Below are 20388 nucleotides of genomic sequence, written 5' to 3' on the forward strand. Positions count from 1 at the left end.
ACAAAAAAATATATATTTCAATAATCAAAAGAATATCAAGAATGTATAATAATTGTATAATTGTATTTAATGACAAGTAAATAAAAAAAAAACTTAAATGTAATCTAAATGAACATTTATTATTATTATTGATATAATATTGAATAAAATGCAATTATGATTTTTCATTATTGTTAAATATTACCTTTTTATTTTACAGTAAAAAAAATTATAAAATTATTAAAATTAAATTAAAATTAAAATTACAATAAAATGTTCTAATAAAATAGTATTACATATTTTGGTTATTTTTAATTTTATATAAATGTTTTGTTTTATTATTAATAATGTAATTTCATTATTTTAAAAATACTAATTAAATGACTTACTTTTTCAGTAATCATATTGCACTGTAAAGTAAAATGTCAGTATTAATAATAATATAATAACAAAATATTTCAGATTATTTTATGTAATCATAATTTATCATTTTATTTCAGATTTTCTTATTAAATTCTGATTACAGTGCAATATTTTAATGTAATAAGAGTTACTGTGATTATTCCAATAAGTTTTTCTTTATTGATTTGTTCATCTGGTATAAAATAAATATAATAAAAGATCTCATAATAATGAAACACATCTGTACTGTAGCTAAAATATATTTGATGAAATTACAGTGATTAATGTCAAATATGAATAAATAAAAGATCCCATTATAATTAAACACAAACATCAATTAAAATCTATAAATTGCTGTGATTAATGTGATATTTTATAATGTGAGGAATGGATTATATTCGTGACACAAACATCAATTAAAATCTGAAGTTGATTTGTGATAGTGTTTATTATTTATGAGCAGAAACAACAGAATAAGATCCTAATAGTAATAATAATAATAGTGCTAAGATGATTGATGAGACACTAGAATAAAACACAAATGTAGACACACACTGATCTGACTGTCTATATGAGGATTGATCACACATTTATTCTGTTATTTGAGTGACAGAAGTTGAGCTGCAGTATTAATGTGATGAAGAGACTCATCTCACTGTTACTGATTCATCCTCAGCTCAAAGCATTATGGGTACAATCTCTCATCAGTCTGTTCTCATTCAGCAACACAGTGACACTGATGATCCAGAATAATAAACCCCGAACCCAGGATAGAGCGTCTGAGTGAATGTGGTGTGTTCTGTGTGGATGAGGCTCATTGTGTCAGAGACGCTGTAGAAGGACAGACTTCCTGCTCCGTGATCCACATACACTCCTACTCTATAGACACCATTCACTCCTGTTCTCCTGAAGATGATGGGCTTCACATGGAGATCAGTCTTTATCTTATTGTGTCTGAATGAGTAACTGTGAGGAGAGCAGTCTAAACTCCAGGACTGATCATTAGATCCAAACCAACACTCATGACCCGATCCCTTCCTGTTGATGCTCTTATATGACACTGATATAGACACATCTCCTCTGCACTCAATCTCCCAGTAACAGCGTCCACACACACTCTCTCTACACAACACCTGACGAGACCAATCAAATCTGTCTGGATGATCAGGATACGGCTGTTTCTCTTCCACACATGTCACCTTTCTGTTGTCCTCAGACAGACTGAGTTCAGTGTTTGCTGTGTTTGGATCCAGTGTGAGAAAACAGGCATCTGAACACAAGAACAGAGACATTTACAACAACAATCACTACAGCTCTGTGTTATATATATATATATATGTGTGTGTGTGTGTGTGTGTGTGTGTGTGTGTGTGTGTGTGTGTGTTATATAAATATATATGTGTGTGTGTGTGTTATATGTGTGTGTGTGTGTGTGTGTGTGTGTGTGTTATATAAAGATATATATGTGTGTGTGTGTGTGTGTGTGTGTGTGTGTGTGTGTGTGTTATATAAAGATATATATGTGTGTGTGTGTGTGTGTGTGTGTTTGTTATATAAATATATATGCAGTGATGGGGTTAGTTACTCAAAAAAGTAATATATTACAAAAATAGTAATATAACATATTACTCTCAAAAATATTAATCCCTTACTTTACTTTATTACTCCTGGAGAAAGTAACTAGTTATATTACTAGTTACTTTTTTTTTTCTTACACAAACCGCTGTTATTCTTAACAAAATCCACAGACAAACAAACAAAGCTCCTTTAAAGCTGACAGTGCATACGCGATCTCATAAAGCTCTTATTACAGTGGATATTATGCACAATTAATCTTTCATAAAGGTCTACGTGTGTTGTGATTCGTATTGTTCAAAACTTGTGAGTGAATTCTATCTTAAACACCATTGATCCAAAAATCAGCAGATGGCTACATTCCTCACGCTGCAAACAAGTTTTAAATCGAAACTGCCTATTCTTGCTCTTACTGATCATATATGTTGTTCTTGCTGCTTTTGTTTGCAATAGATGAATAACATTTTTTTTCTCTGAGAGTTGAGTATATTATACACAAGTGTAAGTTTGGAGGCCGCTGATTGGCTCGATCGGTAATCTGGGAAAATGGCCAAAACAAGATGGCGTCGGTGGGCGGGGCTTCAATCCGCTTCAGTGCACAGTATCTTATAACAAGTTAATGCAGTTTGCAATATTCTTTCAACATTAACAATAATTGATCAACTGTAAATTAAACATATGAATGTATAGCAAACATATAAGTAAACCTATACCGTTAATATAATAAACTATGACTAAAGATGACATTTCTTGAAACCTGTTACGAGTCAGACTGAGAAATAACTGGGAATTAAGATTGTAAACCGAACCACACATTTAACTACTAGACTTTATGATAATTATATATTAATATTAGTATCTATTTTTATATTATTTGTTCAATTGGGCTTCTATTATAATGGTGGTGGTTTAATCAGAGGTCAGTTTCCTTTTTACAGTCTTAAAGCAGCTAGCGCGTGATGCTAATGGTGCTAGCCAATTACTGATTGAATACAGTCAGACGAGAATCGGCCATTTTTGTCAGCTTTAACTTGCTTTCATTTGCATAGCTGTAATAACAATCTGCTGGGCTCAAAGAGATATATATAATAAACAAAGAGATCAGGATGCGCACGTTTTACTCCTGAATTGTAACTTGCACTATCAGCCAAAAGTTCTTAGTTTAAGTCTCTTCTGCATTTATTTGATCCAAAATACAGCCAGAACAGCAGGAATATCTGCTTATAATATCTGTATTATTTAAAGTCAGTATTTGTTTGAATATTTAACAATGTAATTGGTTCCTGTGATCAAAGCTGAATTTTCAGCATCATTTCTCCAATCTTTAGTGTCTGATGATCCTTTAGTAATTATTATAATATGCTGATTTGGTGCCTTAAAACATCTCTCCTCTTTCTCTCTCTCTAGAAATATATATATAAACTTTATAAGTGTCTTTATCATCAGCTTTGATCAATTTAAAGCTCCCTTGTTAAATAAAAGTATTAATTTATGTAAAATGCATCTCCCCGAAATGCTGATCAAATAAGTTTAATTAAATGCTGATCTTTGGGTGTTTCTTTTTAGCAAAGAGTCCAAATTACATTTTAAATATTTCAATATTGATAATAATAATGATAAATGTTGAATGATTTCTGAAGGATCATGTGACACTAAGAAGACTGGAGTAATTAAGATGGAAATTCAGCTTTGATCTCAGCAAATCAATCAATTCAATCCATTACAAATAGTTATTTTAAAGAGTAAACACAGATTTTGCTGTACTTTGGTTCAAATAAATGCAGTGAGTAAATAAATCTTAAAAATCAAAGCATGTTTTGACTGGTGGTGTATATTTGGTCCCAGTAGAAGTGTCTTAATGTGAAATCAAAATGACTGAATGATCTCCAATGAAATGCAGTGGTCAGTATTATTGAGGGTATTTTTCTATAAAAGCAGACACATCAAATAATGACGGAGGTGAAAAGACGAAGTAGAAAACTCAAACCAGTCGAGGAGGCCATACAGTTTGCAATTGTGAAGAAGGACAAACATGGGCTTGAGGGCAGATTGATCCGTGAGTTTAAAGCGGAGTTAAATGTTCTGATTGATTATAGTTATAGCGTTAGTTCACTTCAAATGGGTGTCCTCCAGTAATATGACCACTACACTAAATGCAGTTCACCAAGACAGATTCCCATTCTCTACTGACTTCCATGAATAAATCAAAAGTTGGTCTGTCACTTAATTCAAACATGGACTAGTGTCTGTGAATATTAAAATGCAAAAGAACGTTTCAATATGAACCCTGCATGTTTGGTTTGTCTCTGTATGTATGAATGGCGGAGACACAGTTTTGTTTACTACACTGAAGCCTTTGTATCTCACATCAACAGATACACTTTAAAAACACTATTTCTGAAAAAAGACAAAGATTGTAGAGCCCTATTATTTTATTAATTTAAAAACTAAACTTTGTGCTTTTGTTTGTATATCATCATGTTAAAATACAAGCAAGATTATGAAGTCATTTTTAAATAAGTATTGTTTTACATTAACAACTGATTGTCTATTTATTCATTAAATATATTTCTCTTCTGTTGGATTAAAACAGTTTTTCTAGCTCTTAGAGAAAGTGTAAGTAAAGCATGTTTGTTATTTTCAGATCAGTCTTAAGAGGCAGCTGTGATCAGACAATGATTGTGGTGTGGACACTGTGGGACTAGATGAGGGAAATACAGGTGTACAGCAATAACACAGGAAACACCTTGATCATATTATTGACACTCACTGCTTCAAAATGAGTCTGTGTATGTTTGGATCATTTGTTTTACAGTTTGAAATGAAATGAACAGAAATAAGAAAACAACCTCTTTATTCATTTTTTCAGAAACACACAAAAAATAGATTTCGGCTCAATTTCTTTTTTCATTTTTTGGTTCATGCGTAGAAAATGAATAAACAACCTGTTTCAAATTTGTTTCAACAAAAACAATAGTACTTGTATTTTTATTTTATTGCAATCTTAAGAACAACAAAAATACATTAAGAAAATCACATGTTCATAACAAGCACAAATTGTTACAAATTATTTAAACAATAGATTTACGGCTTTAAAATGTCCAGCTTTTGTCTCTTTATTTCTTTTAATGTCCTCATATTATTATTAAGGTTATTTTCTAAATGAATAAGATTAAAAGGGATGAATATAGGCTCTATATATATATTTATTAACAGAAGTTGTCATGTCTTCTGTCTCCGCTATCGTCCTGTCAATGGTCTCTCGTCTCGTGCTGCTCCTGCTCTATGAACTCACCATTGTCTGTTTTACAGTCCAACTACATTCAGATTATTTCTAGAACAATCTTCAATATTTCAATCAGTGGGTAGCACAGCTTTACCATTAAATCCATACAGCAGATTAATATTCAAATCAATACTTTTGTGAAACAGAAGAAAGCAGTCAGAGGATTATCATTTCGTAAAAATAAATAAATACATTTTTACTCATTTTAAAAACGGGTCACTATCTGTCTATTTTAAAAGAAGCAGAAAATAAAGTAAAAAAAGCTGTAAATTATTTTAAAGTCTTAAATCTATTTAAATAATGTGTAACTATTTGTAGTCTACTTGTTATGGACATGTGATTTTCTTATCAGATATTTTTTGTCTTTTATTATATTTAGGTGTAATTTATGTTATTGCTCTTGTATGTTTGTTGTTCTAAAGATTGCAATTAAAAAAAGAGTGAAACTAAATAAATAAAGGACTGTTTTGTTGAATGGAACAGAGGAACAACTGATGAAAGGAGCGTCCTGTGATCGTCCACACGTCTAACACACATTTTGAACCAAAAAACTAAAAATCAAGCTGAATTCTTTTTTTCTGAACAAACGATTAAACGATTTCTTGTTTCTGTTTATTTCATGTCAAACTGAAAAACAAATGATCAAAACCTACATGGACCACAATGCATGCACAATACATGGACCAGCCTTGAAACAACATACAGTCAACTAGATCTACAGTAGCTTTAGTCGACTTAAATCTAATGGGTTTCATTACAGTGTGATGCATTTATTAAACTGTTCTCTAAAATGTCCAAACTCTGTATATGTTTCCAGAGAAAACATTTATTAACGTGTTAATATGAATGATATTAAGGCAATATAGACAGATTTAACCTCTGTGACACATAACATACCTTTTTATTAAAATAAAAAACCAGGAGAATTTGATCCTCTTTTGAATGGAAGCCAATCTAAATAATATGCTTTCTTTATAACAACTTGCACACAGCATCCTTCATTTAAGCAGACATTTGAATCTTTCTCAGGGCTACTGAAGTGATTCATTTAAAAGCAGTCCGTGTTTTTCTGTCTTTCATTGATTCATTAATAATAAGGACACAGTCTACAATAACTAAATGAAGCTGCTGTCTCTTTAAAACTGACTGCATGGTTTGACTAAAGACATGATCGGCTGTGTTTACATGCACACTCCTCAAAGCAGACTATTGCACATCATTTTGTGTCTATTTCTGCATTGAGACGCAAAAGAGAAATCTATTAAATCACCTCCCTAACATTTTCGTCTCATTTATATTCATTAAAGAGATGGTTTTATCAATTAAAAGAGTTTTAATTTTGTTATAGTCTCATTTTCATCAAAGAAATGTTGTTGACTGAAATGATGGTGAATATTCTTCTTCACAGAAATGAGCATTGCTCCACCTCCGTCACTGTTTTCAGATTTCTCCTGTCAAAGAGCATGTTTTAAATGAGAAGCAGAGCTGTTGTGCCTCCACTGAAGCAATCAAGAGTTATTCACATCCCAGCAAACACAGAACGTTCCCCTAACGTTCCCATATGGTTCCCATTTGGTTATTTTTTCGGGAACCAAATGAGAACGTTCCCAGAACGTTCCCTGTAGGTTCTCTTTTTAATAACCTATAAAGAACGTTCTCAGAACGTTCCCTGCAGGTTATTTTTATTTTTTATTTTATAACCTAAAAAGAACCTTCCCAGAACGTTCCCTGCAGGTTATTTTTAGTTTTTGTTTTATAACCTAAAAAGAACCTTCCCAGAACGTTCCCTGCAGGTTATTTTTTTTTAATCATTCGCATTTAAACTAATTAAAACTTTGCAGATGACTCTGATTTTTCTAATGCTGAAATGGATTTTTTTTTCATCATAAACAAACTAGAATCTCATGTCCGAGATAAGCTTTTAATAAATGACATCAAAGTGGTCAAACCGCATTATAATGATAATATAATTTATAATTTTATAGCTAAAACAAGCCAAGGTTAAGTGTCTGAAAATCATATTATAAACACTATTTATTTCTTTACTCAGCACGCGCTTTCTCCATCACGCGCTTTCTCCTGTCTTCAACATAAAGCGGCGCGCTCGCGTAATTTAAAAAATAACGGTCATTTCGTTTTACTGACTGACTTAAGTTCGGTGATTGATCTTTTTAATGGATAATTACTTATAACTAATATATATACGAGAGTAAATATTGTTATTTTAGGGAGATTTGACACGTCTTATTGGAGAAAACATAATGTTAACCGAGACGTTTTCGTTTAGTGTCCAGAAGAGGGAAGCACCTCATCATTAATTCAGCGGTAAGAAACGAACGTAATGTTATCCTAGTTAACGTCAAATAAATGTTTTCCTTTTTTTAATGTCTGTAACAAAATAAAATACACATTTTTAAAATCGAATATTTTGTTGAAGTCATGTTATTTGGTGCTTTAATAAACAAAATCTGGGTTGTTTTATGGTATGGTACTTCTACATCTTAACGAAATCTAACATAGTATAGCATAATTTAGTCTCATTTATGCTCCTTATGATGGTTAAATGTGCTCTGATTATCTGTAATGATTAATAAATGGTTTAAAACAAGACATGGTGTGAAGTAGTGATTATTGAGATTCACATCCGTCCGCCTTCCATGCCGCTTACTTCGGGACACGGGAGTGCAGACGTGCAGAAGCGGTACCGGAGTGAAGAGGTTAGGAGAACGTTCTGGGAACCATCAGAGAACTTTCAGGGAACCTTCTAGGAACATACACAGAACGTTCCCTATTGGTTAGCCAGGAAAGTTTTCTTTACGTAACTAGAACGTTCCCTTTAGGTTAGGGGAACGTTCTGGGAACCTACTGGGAACGTTCCGGGAATGTTCTTAGAACGTTGCGGGAACGTTCCCGGAACGTTCCCAGTAGGTTCCCAGAACAAAAACCAGTAGTTCTGTGTGCAATTAGACAATGAGCATCCCCATATTGCCAAAATGGTATGATGCTCGTTTCACCCGCGAAGATTCGACTCTGAGATCGATGCATCGAATCTTCGACTATTCGGGGACAGCCCTAACGATGTCTACTGTGAAACATCGCCATGGACGATGGCATCGTCTGCGGGGGGCAGAGGCGAGGGATGGTTGTTGTTAAATTATTTATTCATAACGAATTAATTAATTGTAGCCTACCATGTCCACGAGTGCTTAATTTGAGCCGGATCCAGTTCTGGAAAATGTCCGATTTTGGATTTTTGCGTTCCGGTTTTTGTTTTTAAAGATCCGGAATTAACAAGTGCACTAGATCATGACAGTGCATGCGTGCAGACTAGACAAGATCAAGCGCGGGTTTATATAAATGGATTTTAAGGATGTGTGTTGGTCCTTAACATATTTTCGACCAGTCAGCTTTTTTAAGTTCAATAACGCTCTCATTATTTGCTTACTTAACACACTCTCTCCAAACGCATTTAATGAGCAGCGGAATGTTTAGAGAGAAAGCTTAATATCAGAAATAATACCAAATCAAGCGAAATATTATGTATTAACACTATAAACACTATAAACATAGCTATAAGTTAGTTACCCTGACTCCAAAACGAATGATTTAAATGTAGAGGTATTTAGAACAGAACAGAAATGAAACAAAATATATAAAGTTAAGAAACTAAAACAAAGCGAAACTAAAAATAGCGCGTTGGGCTCACGCACCTCTGTTTTTCGGCACAAATCCAAGTGTTCCAACTAGGCTTTGTATTGTACATTCGTATTTCGATGGAAAAAAGATATACTCTTGTTTTTGTTCCATATTTGGTGTAGTTTATTTAATCTAATTTAATTTAAATTATTTAGATTTTTTTTCTGCTGTTTTTGTATGCCTCATTTATTAATGTAAAGGAACTTTCATGTAATTCGTTTGGAGTTCACTGTAATTTGTATTGTGATCACTAACAACTTCCTTGTTATTATTTCCTAATAATAATAATAATAATAATAATAAAATAAGCAAAGATGCTGAAATTGAAAGCATGCATTTCATTTGGCTATATAGGGATTTAGTGTGTGTTTTTCGTGAGCGGGTTGCTGCTGCGGCGGGGGCGGGGCGGGGCGGGGCGCAGCGGGGGCGGGGCGGAGGATCGCGATGTCTATTGACCATCGGCGATGGACGATGGCATCGTCTATCGACCCATCCCTAATTCACATATTTTGGTTCAATTTATTTCAGTGATTCCCATTTTTTAACCTACATATCAAAATTACAACAGTTTACAATTACAACAATCTAGAAATACTTGATTTTTTTCCAGAAATGTTAACTTCATCACTCAAAATTTGAAATAACATTATATTAGATTATACTACATATTTGACAAAATATCCAAGGCATTTCAATCAGAATCTTTATTTATTTATTTTTTTTACACATTGTGATCAAAATTAGAGAACAATAATGACTGTAGCACAAGAGAAGATTACAACTAAATTTCTGGAGGCCATTTTGCCAAACATAATGTTTCCGATCTGACCCAAATAAATGAAATCTTCTCATTAGTGTGTGCTTTCAGTCTGAATTCTCTTCAACATGCTGCAGAAAAGCAATTCCTGCTGCAGTGTTGAACCCATTCTTTATTTAAGCAATAAGGTACGAGAGTAAAAATGGTAACCACACAATAAAAATATGTAAAAAATAAATAAATATATATATATATATATATATATATATATATATACTAGGTTGAACATTTTTTTATAAAGTAAAATCATTAACTGCCTTCCGCTGTAAAAAAAAGTAGTCCCCAAGGCCGTGTTCACACTTGGCGTCTTTTTTCACAAAAAAAAAGTTGACTAGGGCGTTTTTTTTTTTTTGTGAAAAAAAAAAGCTTGCAGCGTTCTGTTACAAAAAGCAGCCGAGTGCGTCTTTGTTGCTATAACAACAGCTGCAACAGTAGCGTAGTGCTGTGTGGTGAAGAAATGTCGAGAAAGAGCCTCTTTGAGATGTATATTATGATAGAGTTGTTTACTCATATCATACAATCCTTGTGCTCCGAAACTAGAACGATAAGTTTATCTACCGGCAACTTCTCCAGTTTTTTTTTTTCTTGTTGTTTTTGTTATGGAAACGATAGGTCCCGCTACTCGATTGTCATTGGTCAGCTGTCAAAAAAGCACTTGACGTAGGGCGTTTTCCTAAAAAAAGTTCAACTTTTTTCAACTTAAACAGATGCTCTGAGCTGCAAAAAAAGACGCCGGTGGTGGCGTTTAAAAAAAGCGCTAGGGCTTTTTTGAAAAGACGGTTTACTCCATAGGATTAGAATGTAAAACAGACGCTGGCAGTTTGAAAAAGGACGGCAAGTGTGAACACGGCCTAACTGCTAAAGCTTGTTTACGTTGCTAAGGGTGGTTGCTAAGGAGGTTCAATGATACACAAAACGTTGAGTGAAGCGGTCGTGAATAAAACACAGCTGCTGACCAATCAGAATTGAGGAATGGAACTAACCGTTTTATAATGAGAGTCTCAGCATTGTCTTGTATTCATTGTAAAGATGCAATATTAAAAAATAAATAAAAAAAAAATCACAGATTTTGAATGATTGATTTCTCTTGCAGTGAAAATTAAAGTAATGCTGCCAGATAAATTGGGTTTGTCATATAGTTAGTTCCAAGTGAAGGATTAACACTTGTCATATATGTTAGGTCATTTTGATCAGAGTTCTTTAAAAAAAAAACTATATAGATGTATTTTAATAATATATACTGTCATTTATAATGCAATTAATTAATAAAATGTACTTAAACTGCCCTTTCCCTCCTGTTAGGATAATCATAAGGGTTTGGAACAACATTGAGACAACATGAACGGTCCCTTAAGCTGAAAACTGAATCTCTACACATTTCATCAGTTACTGGCTCTTCCCAGCAAACACAGTACGTTGTGAGGACGTCGCCAGTTGGTCGTCATTTGGTCAGCGCGACATTACTTTATGACAACGTCGTGAGGACGTTGTGGTAAGGTTCCATATTTTTGAATTTTGGCTAACGTCCCAGAAACGTCGTAGGCACGTCCTTAGAAGACGTCCCTGGTTGGTCTCGTGGGAAACGTTATAGCGACGTGGTCAGCAGGTCTCCAACTAACTTTTCATATTATTGCACTACATGTATTAAGCTTATTTTTAAAGGTGTAAACCGTTTTAATAGCCTATAATATGGGGAATATACTGAATTCGTCATTTTGCATGATGGAATGAATTATTATATAAGTATAACCCGTCATTTAAAATATAGAAATGTTTGTCATCAAATTAATGGCAAAACAAAAACCAAATAGTTTGCATAGCAAATGGTGATAATTTATGGTTGTGAATGGTTTATTGAAAGGGGGAACGGGACAAATGTTAAAACCAGCGCACGTCACTTTCTGAGTGCTGCGTAAGTGCGCCGTGCGCGTGCCCGTCATTAACGGTCAACTTCCAGAAGACGGACGAGAAGGAAAAGGTAAGCGCTTAAAATCTACTCTTATTCATATTTTTTTTTGCTGATATAACGTTAGATGACACGTAAGATAAGTAGTGTTTTGTGTTTTTGGAGGTTTTCTATATTAATTTAATAAATAAATGCCCTGTTTGGTTAATGTTAACGCTTAGTTCTGGATGCGGTCTGTGGTAACGTTAAGTTAACTTTTAAAATCCTAAATTAAAATGTTATACCTTATTTTTAGTCTAGTTTGAAATTTACCCACGATACACTATACAGTATTCATTTTTTAAAATTATTTTAACTTCTACCATAGTAACGTTGACTGCTTGTCGTTCGCATCTGACTATGCTCATGCTAGCCTGGCCATATTGTAAACTTAAATACAAACCACTGATGATATATAAACTTTTAATTAGACCGAGGCTGCCGAAATCCCATTCAGTGTATGTGGGATTAATAATGTCCTGCTTTCCTGTCGATTAACAGGCCTGTAAATGGTGTAATTTGCTCGTTACATGTTATTGGTTTTTACATACAACATTTTTACATACATAACTTGCATAATTTTTATGCTAGTGACTTTTCATTGACAAACAGATCTGATAGTTTAGTTTTAACAAATATGTATCCAACAAATAGTTTACTATTTTATGTCCCTATTGCCAGTGAACCAGTTGAGTCATTCAGTGAGTTGCTTATTAGAAATGATGTTCATTGATACTACCTAGTAGTTTAAGGATTTTGGCTAAGGTCCCAGAAACGTCGTGGGCACGTCCTCAAAGCTGGTCTCTGGATAAGTTTTCATATTATTGCACTAAATGTATTGAGCCTATTTTTTTTAAGTAGTAGTTTGAATGCTTTATTTTTTGTTCATTGTTTTATCAATGTTTTATTCAAAACTAACATACTTTTTTAATAACAGGTGGAGAGAGAGTCTGGGCAGCAGCAACACAACAACCATGATTATGGGTATCAAGTACAGGTAACTTACTGATTTGGTTCCTGACTTGTTCAGTACCAAAAAATATATATAAAGCAACAGGACTAATGGTGCTGCTATTTGTATTTTAGACACAACCACATGACATTCAAACCATCTCTAAGTGTATTGCAGAAAGGATCCAGGATCAAGAGATCATCCATCATGAAGACTGTGTTCAGAAGAACCCAGAAAATCCTCGGTAAAAAACTAAACCTCATTGTTTCAGTGTCACTCAGGCACAAATTGATTTCAGTGGCTTAAATATTTATATTTCAGGCCTCCCTGACCCTTCTGTTGTCCTGGATGTGAAGACATGCTGGAACTGCATTTTCTCATGGTTAAAGGAGTTGTGCTGCAGTATCCTTCCTGGACCCACACAACAAAATGCTCAGGAGGAGAGACAGGTAATCCACAGGGTTGGATTTATCATTTCAATTACTCATAGCTAGATAGATATCAATTGATATTCTAATTCCAGAGCCTGTGAATGATTTTGTTTTTTCCTCAGTCAGGAGACATTTTTTTTTTTTAAATTGTTGATGCTCGTATGATTGTCATATGTCATGGTAACTTACAACAGTGGTTTTCAAACCTGGACCTGGGGACACACAGCACTATACATTTTTGCACATCTCTTTTTACTGACAGATTTGTTCATGAAGCTCTTTCTTAAGGAGCTGATGATCTGAAGAAGGTGGGTTTAACAAGAGAGACATACAAAATGTGCAGTGCTGTGGGTCACCTGGACCACAATTGTAAACCACTGCCGTGCTCCTGATCATTTTTAAACATGTTTAAAAAATATTTGAGTTGGCCTGAATTTGACCAATGTAAGACTCCCCTATTTCTAAATCATACACAACCACATCACTTTGCTGTGTTTCCCACAGGATTTGTTTGAGACTTTGGGGCCTGGACCTTCGTCTGTCTGGGGGCATGGCCTAGTGTACAAAAGTATGTACTGTACATTTTAAACTACATTTTTTCTATCTGGTGCACTTTGTATTAAGAGCTCCAACCCATGCTTAGTGTGGAAATTTAACAAAGAAAAAAAGTCAATGCAAATGACGTATCCCTCTTTTTGGTTATTGTGGACTCTTAAGAATTTCGTGAATAGGTTTTAAGCTAAATAGCCAGGACACCTAATAGTAAGATCAAATTCTCTGTGAACATGGCTACAGATTGTGCCTTTCCTTTAGAAGCTGGAGAATAACTGATTTTAAAAGGAAGATTTGCAGTTTTATACAAACGTATTCAAACTGTCTATAAAATTAATTGGTTAATTAGTTTTATTTATATTTTATGTGGATTCAAGGGAAAGGTGAAAAATGAGAAGGCCTAGGAATGACTGAGGAAGGCAGCCGTGAGGAAAATGAAGTAATCATCAGAATGTAAGTTCTTTGTAATCTGTGCATTGTTTATTACAAGATGTGTTTTCATTTAAATTCAAAGCTGAATTTTCAGCATCAATACTCCAGTTGTAGGTGTTCAAAATCATTCTAATATGCTGTGTTGCCCAATTTAGTTGTGTACACTAGGTTGGAGTCACTTAAGTTTTTTTTTTTCTTTATGAAGACCTTAATAGCAAGGATGCATTAAACTGATCTGAAGTGGTAGTAAAAACATTTATAATGTTACAAAAGTAAAAAAAAAAAAAAAAAAAAAAAAAGGTTTTAAACCTTAACTATGTATTTATAAAATTATCCTAAAAAAAATCACAGTTTACACAGAAATATTAAGTAGCACAACTGTTTTCAACATTGATAATAATCAAAAATGTTTTTTGAGCATCAAATCATATGAGAATGATCATGTGAAACTGAAGACTGGAGTAAAGGCTGAAGAATTTACCTTTGCCTCACAGGAAAGAAATGCATTTTAAAGTCTATTTGAAAAACAACAGAAAACGTATTTTAAATTAAAATATTTCACAGTATTATTGTATTGTAAGTTAAATATAAATATAGCTTTGGTGTGTCGAAAAACATTAAAAAAACTGAAAGACTGCAGATTTTGACTGGTTGTGTGTACATACAGTAGCAACATTAACAAGGTTATTCTCCCTTTCAGCTGCCAGAGAAGGATATTGACAGTACAGCCTCAGGATAGCGAAGAGGAAGAAAAACACCTTTGACATAATTTTCTCATACATATGCCATGTGTTATTATAAAAACAATAAACCTGACTACAATAATATGGTCAATTTTATTAAAAGTTTCAAGTTTGCAAAGAATCTGGAGTATGTGGCACTGCATTAGAGGTACTCTTTGCTGAATAAGACCAAGTGCTGAGCAGGAACCTTATTCTTTAGCAAAACTCCTCATCAACTCTCCAAGAGTAGATCAAGAGTGAAGTGTCACCCTCCTATCCTTTCTTCAGAAGAGAGTACATTCTGCTGCTGTGGTAAGAAAGACATTCTTCTTTTTCTCTCACAACTGTCCAGAACCTAAATTCTCAGCAAAGAGTCTTCTCCACAGCTGGGGACAGATCTCAGATTTTTCTGAAAAAGTCAACAGGCTCATTTACTGTATGTTTTTTGGGTGGGCCTAATACAGGGGAGATGTAATCTCTACATTGTTATATTAACATGTTCTTACTGTTTATTAATGTTGCTATTTTCTTTATTTCTGTTATCTTCTGAGAAGAATTACGGTCCTTTAGTAATTGTTTAGGTTTTGCTTCTGAGAGTGAAGCAGTATTACAGCACTTCACCACCAGATATTTGTAGCAGGTGTTTCATACACAGGACACTCAGAAAACAAATGAACTTAAAGTAATACAGAAATCACTACTGAATTGTTGCTATCTTTGTATCAGTATTTTTGTACCAAACTAGGGGAGTTGTGTTAATAAGAGTAGGCTACTGATAACTATTACTATACTATACCCATCATTAATTAAATATTTCATATTTTTCAGTAAAAGTAAAACATTTTGATCACTGGTTGTATTATTCTTTGATTACTATGTACTTTATGTGATGTGTTCAATTATTTGTGCTAATGACTTGGCAGCACTTTACATGGTTAAATAATAGGTGTCATGTTTAAAATGCAATGGCTTAGGTATATGTAGAAAATAACTGAATAAATTGTGATTTAATAAATGAATGCACTGTGTTTTTGCTGATTTTCTGTTGGAATTTAATGATTTTGCATTGGTTTGCATGTATGCAGTGAATATATTTACAAAAACTACAACAATTTGAAAACATAAGGATTTAGTGTTTGTTTTTTACAGCAGAAAATGTTTGAGTTTGTCATTATATACTGATTTCAAGGTGGTAGGAACACATCCTCGGACAGGACTAAAGGTGAGAAGCAAATATTAAAAATACTGGGAAGGTGCTAGTTTGGTCGTTAGGACGTACTTGCCACGTCCTAGCAACGTAACGCAATAACGTCGCTACGACGAATATGGGAATCACAAAGTTACGTCGCTGGTACGTTATTTGGAACGTCGCCGCGACCAATGTGGTCCTTTATTGTAACGTGCTCAGGACGTGCCAGTTTGGTCGTGGAGACGTACTCATCACGTTCCAGCAACGTACCAAATAACGTCGCTACGACGAATATGGGAATCACAAAGTTACGTCGCTGGCACGTTATTTGGTACGTCGCTGCGACGAATATGGTCCGGTCCAGTAACGTCGTCACGACGTAATTGTGTTAGCTGGGTTGAGAGTTAATCGATACATTTTAATACCCGTTTAATGCCATCTTCACATCATCATGTGCTGCCCTTAAAAGGTTTTTACATTTTTGCAGTTTTGAGTGGTTTATGTTCTTATTTTATGTTTTGTTTTGTTTTGTAAGATTACACAAGTCTTTTACTGTCAATATTTTGAAGTTTATGGGGATCACTTTTCTCCCTAAAGTGGCATGCCATGCTTGTAAAACATGGTAAAAGAGAGTAAAAAAAGATTTCATGAATTAAATGAATTGTAAAACACATTGTCATTGGTCTCTTTAGTGTGTCTCCAGTTGTGTTGTATGTAGTGTTTAAGATCAGGCATTTCTCTTTATTCAGCCATAGTGTCATGTTTGAGTGTTGGTCTGTGCCAGTAAATCACGTTGGTCTCTATAATGTTGTGTTCAGTGTTGGGCAACTTACTTACAAAATGACACACATTATATATTACTAGTTACTGTCTTTTAAAAGTCATTAGTTAGATTACAATATTACTGTCTCTAAACTGTAATGCGTTACACTACTTTTGAGTTACTTTCACCAAAATATCCACCGATTATAAAATGCCTAAATATAAGTTTATAGCTGCTCATTATACATTCAGTGGAGGATAGCGAGCATAAAATGACAGAAACATATTTAGGTAGGTCTACTGTTATGTCTATAATGTTACGTTGTAGTTTAGGTTAAACATGGATAAGCACAAACCACATTAATACATTCATAAATAACACCGGTAAATAAAGCAAAGGGTTATAATGTACAAACATTCAACACAATAAATAGCTCATAGTCTATTTGAAACAGTTTTCAGAACAAAACAAGAATGAAGAACATAAGTTGCTAAACAAGCCAAAACCAATGAGGGTCAAAGCGAAACTGAAAGCAAGCATTGTTCAGCCGCAGTCTACCTCTCTCATTCAGCATGAATACAATTAAATGTGTTCATATTCCTGATGTATTTGAATGATAAACTATGATGTAAACCAGGATTTATACGTAACACACTTAAAAACATCCTCCTCACGTGAGCAAAGATGTGTTTGTCCCGAGCTCAGGCTGAACGGCACGGATTGTACTACGCAGCACTATTTATTTGACCAGTGTTTCTGTATTTGGTTGACTGTAATTTATTCTTATCAAGCTACTTGACAAACGTAGAAAGCTAAGCTAACAGTTACTCTTCATGAAATGAAGCTTCACTACACTAAAGCTACAGCCTTGGCTAATGTAGCAAGCTAAGCTACGGCAACACGGCAAAAGTAGTTCACTACATCTAAGCTGTTTTTCACATTTTCATTTTTCTATTGAACCAACATCAAACCAATCAATGCTCTCTCAGTGATCAATAAAACTGTCAGTCATTCAGGATAAAAGTTCAGTTCAGTATCATGTCCAGGGCTGGATTCAGCTCATATTCTGACAGAGGAAAACTAATTTGGGGGTTGAATTCTTTCTTGAAAATCTTTATTTATTTATTTATTTTTTACAATGGCACCCGTTTCTAAATATTGAATGAATAAAATAGGGAAAACACAACATTTGTATAATGTTATGTCTATAATTGAATAACATATAGCCTATATATGAATGGGTGTTTTTCAGAGTTTAGTGTTGACAGCTTGGTAAAAATATCCTAATGGAAGCGCTGTAGTTTTGCTGTATATAGCTACTGAAGTATGAGAAATACAGCACACAAATAACACTTTAATCTACTTGTGTTTGTGAACAAAGGTAGTCATTTGTTTTATGAATACAGGAGCCTGATTTTAGTTTGAATTGTCAGAATCTGTAGTACATAACAAAAAAACTAATCACAAACATTTACAGTCAAGACTGTGAAAAACAAACACGTGGATTTGGCCCAGACCCTGTTTTGGGATGTCAAGCAACATTCTGTTGTAAATTTGTTAACAGACAATAAGAATTTTTAACAGAATCAATCGCTTGTTTTCGTTTGCTGAAGGTTAAAAAACCCGCTAACATCAATTGCAAGTCTGTTGTCTTTGAGAGTAAAAATGAAACGGACAGGTCACGCTATGCTTATAATAACAGTAGCAGCCTATATGCAGAATTTAGTTTCATTTTTGTAATGCACTCTTGAGAAAGCGGCATGTTTCCGTCATTTTAAAAATGTTTTGTTTTTGTTTTTATTGTGAATGTACATAAAATTTAGAGTAGTTTCGAATAATGTCTAACTCTTATGTGACCACAAAAGGAGGAGTAGTCTGTTGTACGTTGTTTGCACTTTTATAAGGGGGAAAAACTAAGTGTTCGTTCTGGCGCACAATTAAGCAGCTACTAAATGCTATTTTACTTTCCATCACTCTACAACAAATCCTTTCAATTTAATTGTAGAACAGAACCGAGAATAAAACAAGAATGAAAATATAAGCTAACAAGCCAAAACGAATTAATGTTGTTCTTTTTGCACAAAATGAATACATTTCGACTCGCAAAGAAACAGCAAATTAAGATAGGCCTATGTATATTTGAAAGGTAACTTGACTTTTTCTTACCATAGGCCTATGTAAAATAATTTTAGATATAATCTAATATGAATATGATTTAATGCTTACAGAGAAACGGTGCTTTAAAGTGAGCAACACCACAAACACAGACACTGTCTATTGGCTAATTCTGTCATGTCACACTACTTTTTTATTTTTGTGACATTTAAACTATCGATACAGAATTTATGCGCTAAAGTTAAACGGAAAAAGATTTTGTCGACACATTTTATCGATAAATGGCATTTCAATCAGCGAATTATTTTTTTCGCTAAAAAATCCTTGGATGGGAACCTGGCTATAGTTTTTATTGGAATATTTACATTTATCCGCAAATGACTGGATGTGGAAAACTATTTTACCTGTGGATTTTTTTAAATTCACAACCCTGCTGAAAACAAAACAAAACATAAATGACCAGCATAAACCAGCAAAGGACCAGCATAAACCAGCTAAAACCAGCATCCCAGCACCAAAACATACCTAACCAACATATGCTGTTTTTTTTTTCAGCAGGGAAACTAATTTTGAGTTAAAATATGTTGCATTACTGAGATTGTAACGCGTAATATTATTACCCAAATTATATTAGTAATGCGGTATATTACCACGTTACAGCAAAAAGTAATATATTTCTGTAATATTATTACTTTTGTAATGTGACACTTCCAGCACTGGTTGTGAGATGTGTGTTTGTGTATTAAGATCTTTATTCATCTTGCTCTTGGTAATGCAGCATAATGTTGTATGTGAGTGTGTGTGTGTGTGTGTGTGTGTGTGTGTGTGTGTGTGTGTAATATGTGTGTGTTTGTAGACATACATTTCTTCAGTCCTGCTATAATCCTGGATTCTCCTCCATGATCCACACTAGAAAACACACAAAGAGACACATTCAGTCATTTATTAAACTATTGCTATGCAGTACCTGGGTGGTTGCTATGCAGTTGCTATGTGTTCTGAGTGGTTTCTAAGGCATTGCTATGCAGTTGCTAGGGTACTCTGGGTGGTTGCTAGGCTGTCACTATGTAGTTGTCAGGGTACTTGGTAGGGATGCACTGAATATCGAAAATTTTCGGCCAAAATACTTTTATCACTGAAGCAACACGGCCGAAACAGTATGTTGACGCAAACAGAAACCGCAGCCTGCATGTGTTTGTCTGAAGGAACACTTCTGCGGTGTGGACGTATTTCAGTAGATCTGGGAAAGACCCACAGATAGCGATTTGCAAAACTTGTATTGCCGAAATTTCAAGAGGGGTGTGTCTGCAGTCGTGTGTGCAGCCAGTGATGAGAGCAGAGATCCAGACAGATGTAGCTTTCAATGAGTGAGAAACAATGGCTTTACGTTGGTGTTACGTCACATTTTAAAGATATGCCTTTTCTATATTTTTATAAATATTTATGTTTTAAACCGTGGAGGTGAGCCAATGGATATCACACAAGCAACGTGAAAACTGCGCAATATGTTAAAGTGAAAGTAAAAACTGACA

At 34.1% G+C, this 20388-nt stretch overlaps 1 protein-coding gene across 1 annotated transcript in view; it reads right to left on the reverse strand.

The window, feature by feature from the left end:
- Positions 1-1100: 1100 nt before the first annotated feature.
- Positions 1101-20388, reverse strand: part of LOC141333051 (protein NLRC3-like) — a 355331-nt gene continuing 336043 nt past the window's right edge. The window contains exons 7-8 of the mRNA XM_073837995.1: positions 19719-19765; positions 1101-1651 (exon numbers count right to left, since the gene is read on the reverse strand). Coding sequence (XP_073694096.1) covers positions 1101-1651; positions 19719-19765 — 598 coding nt within the window. The remainder of the gene's footprint in view (positions 1652-19718; positions 19766-20388) is intronic.

Source organism: Garra rufa, chromosome 4 (genome assembly GCF_049309525.1).
Source record: "Garra rufa chromosome 4, GarRuf1.0, whole genome shotgun sequence".
Lineage (NCBI taxonomy): Eukaryota > Metazoa > Chordata > Actinopteri > Cypriniformes > Cyprinidae > Garra > Garra rufa.